Below are 19,207 nucleotides of genomic sequence, written 5' to 3' on the forward strand. Positions count from 1 at the left end.
TTTAAATAAACACAATTTATATGTAGCAAATTTTCTAAAAATAGTTAAAAAGCATGGATTTTCAGAAAAATTACCAAAACTACAGAACTTAAGTTGCCTCATAAGAAAACTAAAGGGATATACTATAAAACCTAAATGATCGAGGCCGGGCGCGATGGCTCACGCCTGTAATCCCAGCACTTTGGGAAGTCGAGGCAGGCGGTCATGAGGTCAGGAGATTGAGACCATCCTGGCTAACATGGTGAAACCCCGTCTTGACTGAAAATACAAAAAATTAGCCGGGCATGGTGGCGGGCACCTGTGGTCTCAGCTACTCGGGAGGCTGAGGCAGGAGAATGGCATGAACCCCGGAGGCGGAGCTTGCAGTGAGCCGAGATGCAGTGAGCCGAGATGGCACCACTGCACTCCAGCCTGGGCGACAGAGCAAGACTCCATCTCAAAAAAATAAATAAAAATAAATAAATAAAACCTAAATGATCAACCTTTGAATAATTCATACTTAACCAAAATATTTCTAATTTTTATGTAATAAGACTACTTTTACTTGTAGTTAAGCTGTCAAAACTTATTAAAATTTTTTCCATCACCACATAAAGAGCCAACTGTAGAACTACAACAATTTTTTGTAAAAGTAGGGAAACTTTTTTCTTAAAAATGCCAGTGTAACCAAATAATTTCTTCTAGAATAGCAACACAGTTGTTGACCACACAATTGTGGTCACTGAATAATTTCCCTAAGGAAATTATTAAATAAAATACTGAAGGTGTGATTTTGAGAAAGCACGATAAATATATAACAAATTAAGTCTGAGTTTCAAGATCAGTTTAGCTGTGTTGCTAATATATGCTTATCCCCAGGGACCTCTTTTTACCCCGGGGCTCCCTCTGGTGTACAGTCAATACAGCCCGTGCCCAGGAAGGACTGCTTCACTGCTTGGCTGGCAGTGTGCCTTTTATAGCTAAGACACCAGAAGGGCAGCTTTACATCAGCGGACTATCACTGTTTCAATTACACTTAGAAAATTAAACCTCTACACTGTCTAACTCAGCATGAATAAAAATATTAATGAGGACACTAAGTTTGCTCACTGCATCACTTTTCTCACATTTCCTGCTAAGCATCTGTGATATTAGCAATTTAAATGAACTGATGGGCTTATATAAGACCATTTGGAGAGGACTGAACTCCAAGATTTTATGGCAGTGAAGAATATATGTGTATCCCCAAGGGGCATCCTGAAGCTCCTACCACCTGCCTGAAATTGCTTTGAAATCTCAATTTTTATTTCAAAAACTCAAGGGAATTTTGCATTAATGACAGGAACACAGAGTGCAGAGAACCAGGCCAGATCCTTATGTGATCCCAGTTCCCAGATCTACAAATAAGTAATACTGTAATAGGCCGGGCACAGTGGCTCATACCTGTAATCCTAGCATTTTGGGAGGCTGAGGTGGGTGGATCACTTGGGGTGAGGGGTTCAAGACCAGACTGGGCAACATGACAAAACCCTGTCTCTACTAAAAATACAAAACTTAGCAGGTGTGGTGGCATGCACCTGTAATCCCAGCTACTCAGGAGGCTGAGGCACGAGAATCAGTTGAGCCCAGGAGGTAGAGGTTGCAGTGAGCTGAGATGGCGCCACTGCCCTCCAGCCTGGGCGACAGAGCAAGACTCCATCTCAAAAAAAAAAAAAAAAAGTAATACTGTAATGCTAAGTTTAATAATAAAATGCTGTTTTAATTTATTTATTATTGAATAAACCGATGCTCTAGGAAAATGGTCTTCTCTCACCAGTTAAGAGTAATTCATATCCCAAAGTAAAACACAGATTTATGGCATTTTATTAAGAAAGTAAGTTAAACTAATAGTACAACACTGGCTTCTGTTCAACATAGTATGACATTTAAATGTTTGAAAAGAACTAGAGAAATATGCCTTTTTTTGGTCTAACCCTCATTTTACAGAATGGTTGGTAATTTCCCTTTCATACTTTATATATGTGCTTGGTCAGAAATATGAGGAAAGGGACAGAGGAAGCAAGCCTGAGGCACCTTGTTGAAGATGTCTGCTGGCAGCATGTCTGAAAGGCCAAGCAACAGACTGCCTCTCATAAAGCAGTAGGTCCAGAGAGAGCTTTGACTTTCAGCACTCAGTGACTGCATGACATTCTCCTGGTTTCACATTACCCATTGAGTCCTTCTGTCTCTCTGTGACTTGTAACAGATGGGTTAGCATCTACCATTAGTGTGGTAGTGAATTATCTTGGATAGAGAAAGATTCAGGAGACTAGATCTGTGTAAATACTGTTTTCTTTTTACTTAGTTGCATTTTAGTTCCATTGCCACCATGTCTTTACCACATTTACTCTCCTTCGTTGAAGCTCTCAAACTCTGTGTAATAATTTTACCTGAAGATGTTTGGAGGAGTGACCTAGCAGCCAACCAGTGGCAGAGTGGCATTAAACATTAGTGACACATGCATGGATCTAATCTCTAAATATTTGGTTTAAATCTCAGACTTGTGTAATCATGTTTATTGGATAGCTACTCTCCATTTGTCTTTTTTTCTTATTAGAAAATATATCGCTATTGTCTCCTATGAGCAACGCCAGAATTATAAGGATGACTTCAATGCAGAGTACGATGAGTACAGAGCTTTGCATGCCAGGATGGAGACTGTAGCTAGAAGATTTATCAAACTAGATGCACAAAGAAAGCGCCTTTCTCCAGGCTCAAAAGAGTATCAGGTAAATGGATTTGTAACTAGATGGACTGACTTTCATATTTTACCTTCTTTCTTTCCCTGCCCTGCTCAACCTCAGCCGTCACAGAGTAAGCACTTAAAGTAAGCACTCTTGCAGACCAGCCTCACTGCTGCTTTAGGAAACTAAATATTTGAAATAGTTCTTGAAAATAAATTAACATAGTAAACCTGTATTTCTACCAGTGGAAAAAAACCTTGTGCCACTATAACATATCACATATTGAGAAAAATACCAAACACAACTAAATAGGAAAAAAAGTTGTATCTTGAGATTCAGCTAAACATTTGATTAATTACACTGCCAACTTAGACTACAGCTCAGAGGTCTGGTGCTATCCCAAAACAGTGCTATTTCAAGTATTTTTCTTTAAACCTCAATCTGAGATAGAATAGGGAAGATATAGGAAATAAAGAGGGCTTAATACACAGATATTTGGGGTTTAAGTAAAGAAGTTTGGTGCTTCTAGCTACAAAGACTGATCTTTGTTAACCAGTCTTACTCTGTTTTCACTTTCCTACTTGAAGTAGTAATATTACTACCACTGACAAAGAGCAGGAGATGCCTCACCTGTCTCCTGATTGTTTTTTGTAGTTCTTAGCAAAGGGATTGATTGAAATGAGTATTTCCCTCCCATGTGGGCTAGATAACTTTGTCACACTTCACGGACACAGATGGTATAGTGGTGCCTCTGTCCCAGCCCACTACCACTGTTCAGGCTGGAACCTACGGGAGACAATGGATGAGTTTTCCCACAACAATGAACAGCCTGAGAGCATTTGTGTCCTAGAGATTCATTATATCTTCTACTAGAGGGCCTTAATCTTTTTCAATAAGCTGGTGAGAGTTATAGGAGACTGTGCCAGAAGAATCGGTGTTCAGAGGTGCAAGAGGTTGGTGATATGGTGGTTTGGGGTTTATTTTTTTCTATATAGTCATTTATCAATGTATATAATTATACTGAAACTAGAATGTAATTCCAAGGATTACTTGGTTAGGAGTGGTTAACGTTTGTGTGGCGTTGGGCAAGTTACTTAATGCCTTTTTGCCTTGAATTCCCCATCCATAAAATGGGATAATCATTGAGTTGTGAGGAATAAACATAAGTAAGCATGAGTAAAGTGCCTGAATCCATGCCTGGTACTTGGTACATACATTAGGCTATTATCCCCCCAGGCACCTGACCCCCCCACACCAACCCCCACAGAAAATCACTGTTACTGATTTCCAGTGTATTCTTTCGGAAGTGTTTAAGTGTGTGGTATGTGCATGTGTGTACACATGGTATAAAATGTACGTACATTTATACACAAGTAATTTCAACATATATGCCATATTTAACTGAATCTAAGGTTTCTTCATTTGTAAGATGTACCACTGTTTTATGTCCCAATAACTTAAATTATGATACATTATTATTTGTACTGGTTTCATTAAAATGGGGAGAAATGAGCATCTTGCAAGTAATGAAATTCTTAGAATACTATTCTGTTTTTCTTTTTTAAACAAATGGTACCAAGCTGTCCATATTGTTCAGCACTTTCCTTTTTTCTCTAAACAATATAATGCATCTTAGAGAATATTTTTATATCGGTACATAAAGCACTTTCCCATGTTTTAATGGCCTCTTAGTATCCTTTGTATAGATTGATGGACATTTCAATTTTGTTTACTGTCTTTTGCTTTACAAACAGCGCTATAGTGAATAATCTTGTATATGCGTCATTCACTGAGGGGCAAGTATGTCCATAGGATAAGTAGAATTGCTGAGTCAATTTTGCATCGACTATTTTGGTAGCTGTTGCCAAGTTGCCTTCCATAAAGATTGTTTCAAGTTATATTCCCACAGTCAACATTTCCTATACTCTTGCTAAATGCATGTTAGCTGTTTGTATTGCCACACACAAAAGAAGTTATTCTCTTCTGATTTCTAATATTTAATTTTATAGAATGTTCATGAAGAAGTCTTACAAGAATATCAGAAGATAAAGCAGGTAGGTATCGTCACTGTTGATTTTCTGACCTGTGGTTGAAAAATGTTGTAAATTCTGCAACCTCATTCCTCACCGTTCTGTTTTTGTTTTTGTTTTTGTTTTTTTTATCATCTGCAGTCTAGTCCCAATTACCATGAAGAAAAATACAGATGTGAATATCTTCATAACAAGCTGGCTCACATCAAAAGGCTAATAGGTGAATTTGACCAACAGCAAGCAGAGTCATGGCCCTAGAACTCTGCTTGGACCAGAAGATGTGAATAAACTTAAGCTTATTTATTTAAAATTCCAAATGAGTTGCTCTAGATTCTAAAAAGGTGAAACTTTGGCTGTTGAAAGTTTCAGTATTAGTAAACTTGAGTTACTTTTTCTTTTCCATTTTACTTTGCTTCCCTGCATTTCGAAGCTGCTCTTTCTGGTCCTCCCCACCACCCCACCCCCAAGACTTGTGTTTGTTAATAGAAATAATTTTTTAGGTATTGGGGATCCATTGTCTATATTTCAAATCAGTTTTTTTCCTCAAAAACTTGTGTTTGTTATTAGAAATGATTTTTTAGATATTGGGGATCCAGTGTCCACACTTAAAAGCTGTATGTGTTTTTAAAACAACAGTGATGTGCAAGGTGAAATGCTTTTGGATAAACGTAAGCCTATTTTCTGACCTTTCTTAATGCAAACTCTTTGCCTTAAATGGTAGAATATTTAGAAATTTGCACAAAATTTAAAAAAAATAAACATTGTCTTGGAGGGTTAAAAAATAGAAAGATGTATGTGTATAGATTCACATACACATATGTATATACAGGCTGACTTGATCTAGAACATTAAATCCGCCCTGCAAGTTAACCCCCCATTGCAATGGTTGCCTTAAGGTGTTTGCTAGTTGTGTACATAGTGTGGTTAATCATTAGCTACACTGCTTCCCACTTGATTAGAGCAATGGGAAGCATATTGTGGCCTACCAGCATCTGGAAGTGTGTGCTCGATCTGTATGTGTGCAGAGGTGGTGTGGATGTGAGCGTGCATGAAGGAAAAAAAGCTGCTACTCCTAGTAGGCCAAACGCTCAGGTTAAACAACTGACGAGTGTTACTGTAGGGTGTTTTTTTGTTTTTGTTTTTGTTTTCTATCAAATTGCTAATTTTGTTGTGGAAGACAAAAGCATTTCCATTTCAACGAGTTTGTCAGCTTTATTAATGTTGGGCAAAAATTGATATGTCATGAAAATGAAACAGATCTATAGTTTTGGGACAAAATTATAAAATTAAATGTGTAGGTAACCTATTTATATACTGCTATAAAGTATTTTTTGAAGAGAGATATGCAAAGAAGCTATTACCTACATAAGATGTATATTTAAAGATTTTTTTTTCATCCTGGTGCCAGGAATATAAAAAAGAGTGGATATATTTAACCATAACATACTGTGATTCATCAAACAGCACAAACTTTCATTTCATGGAGTTTATCTGTTGACGTTGATTTAAACTGTCACTTGTTTTATCATGTGGGAACATAAGTTATGTGGTCAAAAATACAAGGATTTTGAACTAATGTTGATTCAAGTTGTATTGTCTTATTGTATTGTCTTTTCAAAGTGCTGCCAGTTGAAAAGGGAAGCATTATGTTTACAAATCTGTTTTGAAATGTTTGCCAAAATTTTGGTAGTGTCTTTAATAAAGATGTTTGTCTCCAGCATCCAGAAAAATAAATAACTTTGTTGTGTATCACTGTAAACCAGAAAAATGTTGGTTATCTAGAAAACTTGAGAGAGCATGTAGATTAACTTTTCTCTTTGGGGTTCTTCTAAAACATTAACTGGAAAGATTAGATAATATACTAAAATATACGGAAGTATACAGACTAAAGACTGAAACAAGACCCTTTTGCACTACCGCTCTATAACATTACCGCAGAAATTTTGTTTCTATGTAGCATAGACCTCCTAAGGAATTCTGTTTCTTTTAGCATTGAGATCCCTGGTGCTCTTTTTTTACCTCAGAATTGGTACAATCATTATTAAACGTTAATTTATTTCAAACTTTTTAATTGAAAAAAGGAAAGGGAAGCTTAATTGGGGATAAATTCAGGCATCATATTATTATGATAGAGTCTCATGAGGGGTTTGTCTATAGGTAATGAACTCATTGGTGTTATTTCTTGGACATCTTGGCCTTTTAATCGAAGACTGTGTGCTGCTATTTGCTATCAGCAAGGTTTCTCAAAAGCAAAAGGTGCTTGGACCACTTGGATCACCTGAGTTAGAATCTCTAGGTATAGGGCCTAAGTATCTGCATTTTCACTGGTTTCCTGTAGGTGACTTTTGCAAGCTAAAGTATGAGAACCATTGACTTAGATGTAGCTCTAAACTTTTAGGTCTGTAAATCTTGAAATGTTGAACTGAAGGTCAACTGTTGGCTTTTTTTTTTTTTAATGTCCATCATGTAAGCAGGTGCAAATCACTTTTCCCCTTTGCATGATCTGAGGCACCTCCTCAGTTGTTTCACTGCCAGCTCTTATTTCAGAACCTGTTTACAAACAAGCCTTCCAGTTGGTGAATGGTTAGCCATTGGAGCTCCTACCCTGTACATCAGCACATCTGGTTTACAAGTTGGGTAACAATGAAAGCTGGAGATGCTAAATGGAAATCCAGCAATGCATACCCTTAGACCTGATCACATACCAGTAAAAGCCTTAATTTAGATGTTAGTTGTATGTGTTGGACAGATCCTTGCAAAAAGTGTGTCTATTAGTTGTAAATTTGAAAGTTATAAATCTCTGAATCTGCCATTATCCAAGTTTCATCCCTTTTGAAGATGAGGCATGAGCCTATTAAAATATTTATAATCATTTTCCATCTCCTACTGCAAGACCTTTAGATTCTTAAAAATGATTACTATAGGAATAGTGGCCACTTAATGTCAGTTACTCTGGTGGAAGAATTTTTTTTTTTCTTTTCTTTTTGGGAAGGATGGTGTAAAAAATAGCAAGATTAGAGAATGAGTTGTATAGTTTTTTCTATCACATTTCATCTAAAATGATTTGAAGGACTTTTGAAGATTTTTACCAACATCCTTAAATCAACTCCAGATTGAATGAACAACTGATTTAAAACAAACTAAGAACATTAACTAGATGTGGGCTTTTTAAAATATATAGGTATTGCATTTCCTACCTTGTTATTTATTCCGCTTTGAATACTTTAGAGGGGTTAACTTTCAACTCTTTAAGTAGTAACGGATGTTTTATACTTGTTCTCACAAAATTGTTATGGTCAGTTTATATCATTGCTCCATGCATTGATTATAAAAATTCAGTATTAATTTTTTCTCTGATTGATCTTATAAGCTTTAGAGTTTTCTCTTATAAAGTGTTTCACCTTATTATGTAAAACAGATGCCTGCTTGCATATTGGAAGATGTTGAAATTAGTTTTAGACAAAAATGGTCCATCAGTTCAGACACTCTGCTTGGATGCCTTACCCTTTTCATTAGTGCATTCTTTGCTTCTGAAACTTGGCAGAAACTCGTTAGCCAGTCCACTGCCTTTCTGAAAATGTGTGGAGTCACGTATGCTTGGTATATGCCTTTACTACTTTTAAAGTTCTACAGTTTATTACTTGCCCAAGTATTACTAAATCCTTTTCTTACATGTACTGGATGGAGAAAAAATTATAGCCAGCACTTTGAGAGGAAAGTTTTCGGAAACGATATTAACTGGCACTACTAACTGAAGGCCACAGAAGATGCTATCAATGTTATTTGTAACCTGAAGATTGAACAAGGCTGTGAGGCTCATTTCAAACTATTTTGAGGTGTTAAATTATATATATGCTGTTTCTCAGCTGTTCCACTCAAACCGTGTTAGGACTCTCAAAGGTAAAATGTCACAGGGGCATTTCAGTTGTTACTGAGCTCAGCAGCTGTGGTGGCCCCTGTTCTACACCAATTTCAGTTCAATAAAAATGTTAACTTTGCAATTCTGGTATTTGTTTTTCCTTTGTCTCATTTCAAGCCTCTTTGTCTTAAAAACAAACAAAAAAAAAGCCCATGACAAAGTATTCACAGAGCTATTACTTGTTAGGGCTCTAGGAAATGGGAGCAGGGAATTTGCTCCACGGAGCTGCCTTTTTGTAAAGTGCAGGACATGCCCTCCAGGGGCAACTTCTACTAGGGGAACAATAATCATATTTACCATTTATTGAGGGTTTCCTCTTTGTTACACGTTTTTGCTGCATTATCCCATTTCTCCTCACCACCTGTTATCTCCATTTTACAGGTGGGTAAACTAAGTCATAAAGAAGTTAAGAAACTTGCCTATCACACAGCTAGTAAATGGCAGAGCCTGGGAAGTCTGACCGCAGCATCTGTATTCCTAACCACATCTCCATCGTGGGCCTCATATGTTTATATAGGATAAGACTAATCTTTTCAAAGTGACAATTCCAGTGATACTACATAGGCTAGATAAGTCCTTTTGGTTCCAAAGGCTAGAATGTGGGGGTCGGAGTGATTTCTAGTGGATTATTTTGGGGGAGTTGATTTATTGGAAATCACAGAATACATTTGAAGGGAGACTGGCACACTTTTTGAGAAAAGGTTGTTTCCCCTGTGTTCGCTTTACTTTCAAAAGTGTACAATGTTAACAATGGGGTATTTGAAAGTGGGCGGTGGAGGTAGGAGGGAAGGGTACAGTCTTGTAATCATATCATTTTCTCTTCATACCAAAAGGCTATCTCAGGAACAGACTCCAGCTTAGGAGTATTCAGTCTGAGAAGACGTAAGGGCATTCTCCCAGCTGAATCCTTAACCTCCAGTTTCTAAAAATCTTCTGAAGGAATAATGTAGGAGGAAGGGAAGAAAGCCTCAATCAAACATTGGTATTAAAAACCCAGAGTGAGTAATGTGGGCGGTGCCTCTGGTCATATTTACGAGAAGCCTCAAGGATGAGTGAGTTTCACAACATCGGGACTATCAGGAGCCCTCCCTAGTCCCTTCTCCCACTGGACCTTTAACAGGCTCCTGTCCTCAGCTGTAAAATGAAAATACGCTTTTCTTACTGAGGCATGGAAGGGTTTCACTATTGTTTATAAAAGTACTTGGGAATTCTGTGAAAAAAAATCGTTCTTTAAACTACAGATTATCTGCTGAATGCAAGAAGGAGTGTTGAAGCATTACTTTCCATGTGAGAATGAATTCATTTTGACTGATTGCAAAGGGGACAAAGGCAGAAGCTAGAGGTTTCAAGGTGAGATGCTGGGTTTTTTTTATTGAATGCTGGGTGTACGTGTACCTGCTCTACTGGTTTTACCTTTCTGAGACTGGGACAGGAAGCTGACAGTGGTAGTGGAAGTAGGAGGCTCTGATATGATTGCTTAATTCTCAAGTTAGGGATCAGATGATTCTGCCAGGTGCAATGGTGGAGATGTGTCATTTCAATTCCTGCCTGCCTCATTCAACTGACCAACCTGGCTGGTTTTTCTTACTGTAATTAAATGGTTGGTACAATGTGAGCATTTGTAGATGGACAATAAGAACTTCACATCTGTCTAGGACTATAAATGTAGAAGTGTGCTTCCTGCAGATGAGCCCACAGAATTAGCCAGCATGTTTGAGTTCTACAGCTGGGGCTTCTAGAAGCATGCTGACTGCCCTTCCATACTTCCTGAGTTCCAAATAGGCTTACAGAATCCCACTATGGAGTACATGGATAGCATGATCTACCTTACCAGTCTCGCTGCCTGTTCCTCCCACTCTCCACACACCAGTCACACACACCTTCCTTCAGGCTCTCCAGTACTCCTTGCTCCTCCTATCCGAAAGTCCTCATGCGCTAAGTAGACTGTGTACCACCAACACCACCCTCCACCCCTTCCTCACTTAGCTGAGTCCTCCATATCCTTAAGGTCTCCACTTAGGCATCACTTCCTTCAGGAAGCCTTTCCTAACCCACCCCTGCCCCCACCCCCACACTCTCCAGGTCCTCTGGGTATATGCTGTCTTTCGTTCTATATTTCTTTGTGGCATTTGTCATAATTATAACTGGGTACTAATTGCATTAGTAAGTTCTGTGGGAATAGAGACTGTCCTGTTCACCAGGGTGTCCCCAGCCTCTAGTGTCTGCCATATAAAATGTTCTCAGCAATAATTTATTGAAAGAATGAATGAGGCAAACCATTTCTATCAGTCATATTTAAAATTCATGTGGCCCAAGGATCTGGATTACTGCAAGAATCTGCTATCTCAGTCAAGTTTGTGTTCCTTGCCACTTTATCTTCCCAAAGTCATGATTAGGAATCAGTTAATGATGGCAGACTGGTGCCCATGACAAACCGACTGATAGAGTTTGGATATTTGTCCCCTCCAAATCTTATGTTGAAATGTGATTCCCAGTGTTGGAGGTGGGGGTTGGTGGGAGGTGTTTGGGTTATGGAGATAGATTCCTCACAAATGGGCCGGGCGCGGTGGCTCAAGCCTGTAATCCCAGCACTTTGGGAGGCTGAGACGGGCGGATCACTAGGTCAGGAGATCGAGACCATCCTGGCTAACACGGTGAAACCCCGTCTCTACTAAAAAAAATACAAAAAACTAGCCGGGCGAGGTGGCGGGCGCCTGTAGTCCCAGCTACTCAGGAGGCTGAGACAGGAGAATGGCCCGAACCCGGGAGGCGGAGCTTGCAGTGAGCTGAGATCCGGCCACTGCACTCCAGCCTGGGCGACAGAGCGAGACTCCGTCTCAAAAAAAAAAAAAAAAAAAAAAAAAAAAAAAAAAAAAAAAAAAAAAAAGATTCCTCACAAATGGCTTGGTGTCCTCCCTGCCCCACCTTGGTAATAAGTTCATAGGATGTTAAAAAGAGCCTGGCGTCTCCTCTCTCTCACCATGTGACATACCTGCTCCCCCTTTGCCTTCCACCATAAGTAAAAGCTCCCTGAAGCCCTTCCCAGGAGTGGATGCTGGCACCATGCTTATCGTACAGCCTCCAGAAACATAAGCCAAATCAACCTCTTGTCTTTATAAATTACCCAGCCTCAAGTATTCTTTTATAGCAATGCAAATGGACTGAGACACTGACTTGACTTTGCAAGTCCTTTTGCCATGTGTTTTTATTGACATTTATTTTATGCCTAGCATTTGTGTAATCTTCCAAGTGCTTCCAAGAACTAGCAGAGCCCAATGCTATTGATGGGCTCTGCTAGTTCTCCAGTTACAGGAATCCCAACCCTTCACATTGTAGATGGTGAAATGAAGATGTCTAAGTGGCAGCACATGGGAGGGCAGGATGGGACCCCAGGAGCTTACACAGTCTTCTTAGGTGGTGCTGAGAACAGCCCAGCAGCCACTTCCAAAAAATGATATGAAAACAAGGAGTGGTAAAGTGCCAGGCAAGCTGTGCCAGAGCACAAGCAGCGGGCACAGGGCTTCAGAGCAAGGAGTCAAGCCAGACAACCCGGCTTAGAGTCCTGCTGTGCCACTCACAAGCCACAGACTGTGGGCATGTTTATAAAGCCCCAGATCCTCTGTTTCCCGTCATGAACAGGATAGTACCTGCCTTGGAGGTTGCTGGGCTGACACATACGTAGAGAGGTGCCTGGCACCTCATAAGTTCACTATATGTATTTTTATTGGATACTTTAAAATTATTTCCATCTTTTATTCAGAGATGGAAAGTTCTGTAGCAATATACATAGCAAAGCAACCAGTCAGAACTGAACAACCCTATTAGGTTAATTTAGATTTTTGCATAAGAGTGATTGAGCTCCCCTGGTAAATGGACACAGCCCATGACATTTTAAAGGCTCTGCTATTGATTTCTCTATGAAATACTTTTTTTTCCTGTGAATCTTTTTTTTTTTTTTTTTCTAGAGGGAGTCTCATTCTGTTACCCAGGCTGGAGTGCAGAGGCACAATCTCAGTTCACTGCAACCTCCGCTTCCCGGGTTCACACAACTCTCCTGCCTCAGCCTCCCAAGTAGCTGGGATTACAGGCACACACCACCACACCCGGCTAATTTTTTGTATTTTTAGTAGAGATGGGGTTTCACTATGTTGGCCAGACTGGTCTTGAACTCCTGACCTCGTGATCCGCCCACCTCGGCCTCCCAAAGTGCTGGGATTACAGGCGTGAGCCACCGCGCCCCGCCCTCTGTGAATCATTTCAAGTCCCACATTAGCTTCTCTTGGCATCTTGGCTACCAGTAACTTAGACACAGTGCTGATGCATTTGTTCTCAACTTGAGCTTAACTTTGAATATTCTCTCTATTCTCTTTTCCAGTTGTCTTTATAGAGGACAGTTTTTAAAAGAGCCTTTTTGTCTGGAAGCTTAAGTGCTTCTTGCCACCTAGTTACTAGAGGGGGTTGTTCATTACAGATAAGATGCTTTGGATAAAAGGCTGCTGTGAAAATCACTCTTACACCTGTAAGTTTTTCCTTCTTCTCCCAAGAATAGAGTTCATTTAAATCAGCCTTGTCAAAGGAGTGCCAAGAGGGTCTCTAGGGATCTCATGGCCACCTGAGCTTCAGAACTCTGCAGCTGAGAACAGCTGTAAGGGGACACTAGGGACCGTCAGCAAAGCCACCTTTTTCTCCACCCTCCTTCTTCCCTCCTCTCTCTCTGCCCCTGTTGACAAATCTTTATTGCTGTGGTAGCCAATTATCATCCACCCCTCCCTTCCTTAACTCACCCTCCCCACCTGTTCCTCTTGACTGAGTGAACGACCCTGGCTCCCCTCTTCTGTTAACATGCACATCTTACCATTTTCCTCTTGTCTTTGGTTAAAAATGACCTGATGTATAGATGGTGACAAGGCCAGGTCAGAAATAGGGACCTAAAAGCATGAAAAATTGGGGAAGATAGAAAATGCTTTGTGGTATTGGGGGAAAGAACGGAACATGGAGTCCTCTACCCTGGGCCTGAGTTCAAGTTGTGACATTCACCTACCTTTGACCCAGGGCAATTTGCCTAAATCCCTAGATCTTCTTTCTTTCATCTCTGGTAATGTAGGATATTGCCTGTGAAGTTTAAAGACTGTCACATTGACCATGAGGGACAATCATAAAGCAATAGCGATTGTCATGTGTGTCCCTACAAATCCACTTTTGGGGGGCTGTTTGCCTTCGGAGATGAACTTTATGGCAGTTCCCAGAATTCCTCAGAGACAGCTACTTTTAAATAAGCCCTCTATTCACTTTTAGCAAGGGTCTCATTTCAGTAACTTACAAGTCCAGTCATGTAACAACCACAATTCTGAAATACATTTAGAATTGAATATTCTCCCCTCATCCAGGTTAGGCCTGCTTTAGGCTGGAAGCCAAGAGCTTTTTGCCATCTTCCCCACTCTTCCCACCACCCAGCATTTCCCAGGATGAAAGGGCGGGAAGGTAGGGAGGAGAGATAAGGAGCATGAGAGGGCTGATTGAATGATACCTTTGAAGTTCTTGGCCTTGGTTTCCTTTGGGCATTGTCAAAGCCCACCCTGGGTGCCTCGGACTCCTCTGGCCTCTCCTATGGCTGGCCCTTGCAGTGCCCTTCAGCATCTGCCTCCAATAGACTACCACTGTCACTTCAGGCAGGAAGCTAGTAAGCTCACTGCCCATTTTAAAATGATCACACCAACATGCCAACTCGAGGTGTCCCATCTGGTCACTCACCCACACTCCCACCCCAGTCATAGACCAGTCAGCACTTTTGGCCTGGGATCCATGAGTGTAGTGACTTCCAAATGCATCCTCGACTCCGCTAGACCTTTATTTTCAGGCACAAGTCACATACCAGCCCTGTGTGTCCCCCAAGCTTGAGGTGTCACAAATTACTTTTTCTAAGTACTCTTTATGAAGCTCTTCTCTCTAGCCCTATGGCAAGAGGGAAGCTCACTGTCAACCCTCTGTAGAAACCCTGATTTGTAACATGGGCTGACTTTTCTACCTCCACCCCTTACACCAGTGAGGAGCCAGAAGCGAAGGGAAGAAAAACTGGCTTTTTTTTTTTTACTACCCTCCTCTGTGAGTCCTGCAAATATAGGGTTCAGAATCTGAGTTACTAGTGTGGAAGTTGTGGATGTAGATGGCGCACCTTGTGACTGCAACCAAAGCTATCAGCAAGTCCTGCATGAAACCCTCTCACATATATTTGTGAGTTCCTCAGTCATAGAAGCCGTGCATATTTGTTCCACAAATATTTACACAGACTTTGTGCTAGGTGGTGGGAATACACCATTGAACAAGAGAAAGGCAAATGACACAACTTGATTCCAGTTGTGGTAAATGCTCCAAAATAAACGGTTGGCTGTGAGAATTAATAATAAGAGGACGTGGCATAGTGAGGGAGTGGGGTCTGGCTTCCCCCAAGAGGTGGCTAAAGCTAATATTTGTTGATGAGAGGAGAGCTCCATAAAGAACATGGTAGACAGGCCCCAAGGTAAGACGGCCTTTAGGCCCGCTGAATGTACCTGTATCCAAATCACTTCTCATTAACAAAAGCAAGGGCCTTGCTTTTTTGTTGCTGAACTTGTTCCTTCAATGGCTTGTCTTTACTAGCCATTTCTGGGGAGATGAAACCCAGACACGATTCCCTCCTGAGGTCTAGGCATGTCAGGTTAGTGCCTTATCAGTAGTGTTCTGGTATTTGAGCTTCTTATCTGTGGCCTTCTCTTGTTGCTAATTAGTTCTAAGGAACGTTTCCAAAACAGAGAGATTGCATTTTAGTGGCCAGTGGATCTCAAACAGGCGCACAGGATTTCACATGGGGAAGTTTGAGCTGGGGAGGAACCATGACTGCCTTCCCCAGTGCCCTCCATCTTCCTGGAGGCCAGAGGCTGGTGCACAGTGAGTGCCAAGAGCGGAGACTGGCTGGCCCCTCCCTTGTGGAGGTTTCTGGGATTATAACCCCATCACTGTGGGGCTCTTAGAGGCAGTTTCTCTGAGAAGAGAAATAACATTTGTACTATTAAAATTGGCCATGAGCTCTCTCTGTTGTCACCAGTAGGCGAACCATGTGTGTGGTGTGACTCTAACGAGGTTATTGGTGGGCAAGCAGGAAACGAAACAAGGGGGCTGGGAGAAAGAGGCCCAAGGGCCAGAGAAACTGAAAAGGAGCCCTTTCGGGAATGAAAATGAGCAAAAGTAAGGAAGTGCGGTAAGTATTTTCTTACGAGACCACTTGACAATCAATGCTTTATGCTTTTTTTTTTTTTTTTTGAGAGGTAGTCTCGCTCTGTCGCCCAGGTTGGAGTGCAGTGGCGCCATCTCGGCTCACTGCAAGCTCCATCTCCCGGGTTCACGCCATTCTCCTGCCTCAGTCTCCCAAGTAGCTGGGACTACAGGCGCCCGCCACCACGCCCGGCTAATTTTCTTTTTTTTTTAATAGAGACGGGGTTTCACCGTATTAGACAGGATGGTCTCTGTCAGGCCTCTGAGCCAAAGCCAAGCCATCGCATCCCCTGTGACTTGCACTATATGCCCAGATGGCCTGAAGTAACTGAAGAATTACAAAAGAAGTGCAAATGCCCTGCCCCGCCTTAACCAATGACACAAAAGAAGTGAAAATGGCCGGTCCTTGCCTTAAGCGATGATATTATCTTGTGAAATTCCTTTTCCTGGCTCATCCTGGTTCAAAAAGCTCCCCCACTGAGCACCTTGTAACCCCCACTCTTGACCGCCAGAGAACAACCCCCCTTTGACAGTAATTTTCCTTTACCTACCCAAATCCTATAAAACGGCCCCACCCCCATCTCCTTTCGCTGACTCTCTTTTAGGACTCAGCCCGCCTGCACCCAGGTGAAATAAACAGCCGTGTTGCTCACACAAAGCCTGTTTGGTGGTCTCTTCACACAGAGGCGCATGAGAGTCTCCATCTCCTGACCACGTGCGGATGCACGCCTCGGCCTCCCAAAGTGCTGGGATTACAGGTGTGAGCCATGGCGCCCAGCCGCATCATGCCTTTTACAAATGTTTCCAGGCATTCTCAATGGGTCCTTCTTTTAAACTATTTTTAGCATGAGGTGGGCTGAACCACCAAGAAGAAACAGGCCAGGAAAGGTCCATCGGTATCAGTGCTAGACAAGAATGCAGGTCTTGGCCCTGTATGGTGACTTAAGCCTGTAATCCCAGCACTTTGGGAGGCCAAGGCGGGCGGATTGCCTGAGGTAAGGAGTTCGAGACCAGCCTGGCCAACCTGGTGAAACCCTGTCTCTACTAAAAACACAAAAATCAGCCGGGCTTGATGGCGGGCGCCTGTGATCTTAGCTACTTAGGAAGCTGGGGCAGGAGAATCACTTGATCCCGGGAAGCGGAGTGTGCAGTGAGCCAAGATCACGCTCTTGCACTCCAGCCTGGGCGACAGAGCAAGACTCCGTCTCAAAATAAATAAAATAAAATAAAATAACCAAAACAAAAAATGCAAGTCTTGTCTCCCCACTGTACCCACCTCCTGTCAGCCTGCCTTAAGAGCTCATCCTCTCAGGCTTGGTGCTGAGCCCCAAAATTGGCCTGGTTACAGGGGGAACCCAGCAAGGTCTCCTCACAGCCCAATCATGTTCTGCCTCCTTGAAAGTTAGTTTTTCGCCTAAGAGTATTGATATAAACCCCTTTTTAAAGGAGGTAACATTTCCATTGCCCTGCTCTGCTCTGGGCCGGGCATTCCTCACTGCCTCGGCTTCTTCAACCAGGTAAACACCTCAATCTGCTATGAAAATGCCTCCCTTCCTGCTAACATCACCCTTGAGTTGAGGCCATTCCACAGATAACTTGACAGCCCTCAGGGCCCCCACCCACTATTGTAACCACCCCCCCCCTCCTGTATTCTGCCTGGAGGTGGGATGCAATGGGTCATGGCCAAACTCAGTTTCCACCTATTGGTGCAAGGTATGGTAATTGCTGTTTGTATTCAGCTCAGAACAAAGGGAAATCTGTACTGTTCTACACCCTTGTTCTGATCCGTACTCTGAACTATCAGCCATACATACAACTGACACTGATGATAAGGATAGCCTAACAGCCATGCTTACCCATTGTTCGTCAGAGCACCAGTTCTCAGAGGGTGTCCTCTGACCCCCGGCAGCAACAGCAGCACCTGGGAACCTGTTAGAAATACAAATTCTCAGGCTCTGCCCCAACCCTGCTTAATCGAAAACTCCTGAGGTAAGATCCAACAATCAGTGCTTTAACAAGTGCTCTAGGTGATTCTTACTTGAGGCAGCTTGTGTTCTCCACCATCTAGTTCATTAGAATCACCTGGGGACAGTTTTTAACCCACACCATTGCCCAGGCCCCCACCCAGACCAAGTGAACCAGAATCTGTTGGGGTGAGGCCTAGGCAGAGTGTGTTTGTAAAATTCACCAGGTGATTCAAATGAGTGGTGAAAAGTGAGGATCAGCTTCCTAGGTATTTATTTGTAAGACTGGCGTCTCCCAAATAAATGCAGGGGAATGTAGGCATTACCCAAAAAGAGTTCTGTAGCATCTGAAAAAATGCTAGATTTAATAGTTAACACTTTATTTATTTAATTATTTAGAGACGAAGTCTCACTCAGTCGCCCGGGCTGGAGTGCAGTGGCACGATCTTGGCTCACTGCAACCTCTGCCTGCCGAGTTCACACCATTCTCCTACCTCAGCCTCCTGAGTAAGTGGGACTACAGGTGCCCATCACCACGCCCGGCTAATTTTTTGTATTTTTTAGTAGAGACGGGGTTTCACCGTGTTAGCCAGGATGGTCTCAATCTCTGACCTCGTGATCCGCCTGCCTTGGCCTCCCAAAGTGCTCGGATTACAGGCGTGCGCCACTGCGCCCAGGCAACATTTTTATTTTTATGAAGGACTTTTTACACCTTTAATATGCTGAAATGTTCTCCAAGAGGGCAAAGAGACCACAGTGTGCCCATTTTATCAGAGTCTCTTAGAATCAATTTTCCAAGGAACACAGATTTTGGAAGTGCTAAAGTTTTATGCAAAAACTATTTCTATAGCAAGTCAGGTCCCCAGAATGCCATGCACCTGTGCTCTACTTCCCTGCATCTTTTGTTTTTTGTTGTTGGTAGTTTTTTTGTTTGAGACAGTCTCTCTCTTGCCCAGGCTGGAGTGCAGTGGCACAATATCTCGGCTCACTGCAACCTCCAACTCCTAGATTCAAGCAAGTCTCCTCCCTCAGCCTCCCGAGTAGCTGGGACTACAGGTGCCCCCCAACAAGCCCAGCTAATTTTTGTATTTTTAGTAGAGACGGGGTTTCACCATGTTGGCCAGGCTGGTCTTGAACCCCTGACCTCAAGTGGTCTGCCCACCTCGGCCTCCCAAAGTGCCGGGATTACAGGTGTGAGCCACCGCACCCAGCCTAGTTCCCTGCCTCTTAAGCCATCTCTTTATCAGAGCTAAAGCCCTGGTAAGTAATGATGATATGAGGAACATCCCTGTTTTTCGATTGTTTGTACAGTTGCTCTCAACAACTCTTTGTTATCCAGCAGCC

General features: G+C 42.1%; 1 protein-coding gene across 1 annotated transcript in view; it reads left to right on the top strand.

Annotated features, from left to right (window-relative positions):
* The window catches only part of ELL2 (elongation factor for RNA polymerase II 2), a 77,206-nt gene extending 68,473 nt beyond the window's left edge, over window positions 1-8,733 (top strand). Inside the window, exons 10-12 of the mRNA XM_050795411.1 lie at window positions 2,576-2,747; window positions 4,712-4,756; window positions 4,874-8,733. Coding sequence (XP_050651368.1) covers window positions 2,576-2,747; window positions 4,712-4,756; window positions 4,874-4,990 — 334 coding nt within the window. The 3' untranslated portion in view covers window positions 4,991-8,733. The remainder of the gene's footprint in view (window positions 1-2,575; window positions 2,748-4,711; window positions 4,757-4,873) is intronic.
* Window positions 8,734-19,207: the final 10,474 nt, after the last annotated feature.

This window comes from Macaca thibetana, chromosome 6 (assembly GCF_024542745.1).
Source record: "Macaca thibetana thibetana isolate TM-01 chromosome 6, ASM2454274v1, whole genome shotgun sequence".
NCBI classification, from domain to species: Eukaryota; Metazoa; Chordata; class Mammalia; order Primates; family Cercopithecidae; genus Macaca; species Macaca thibetana.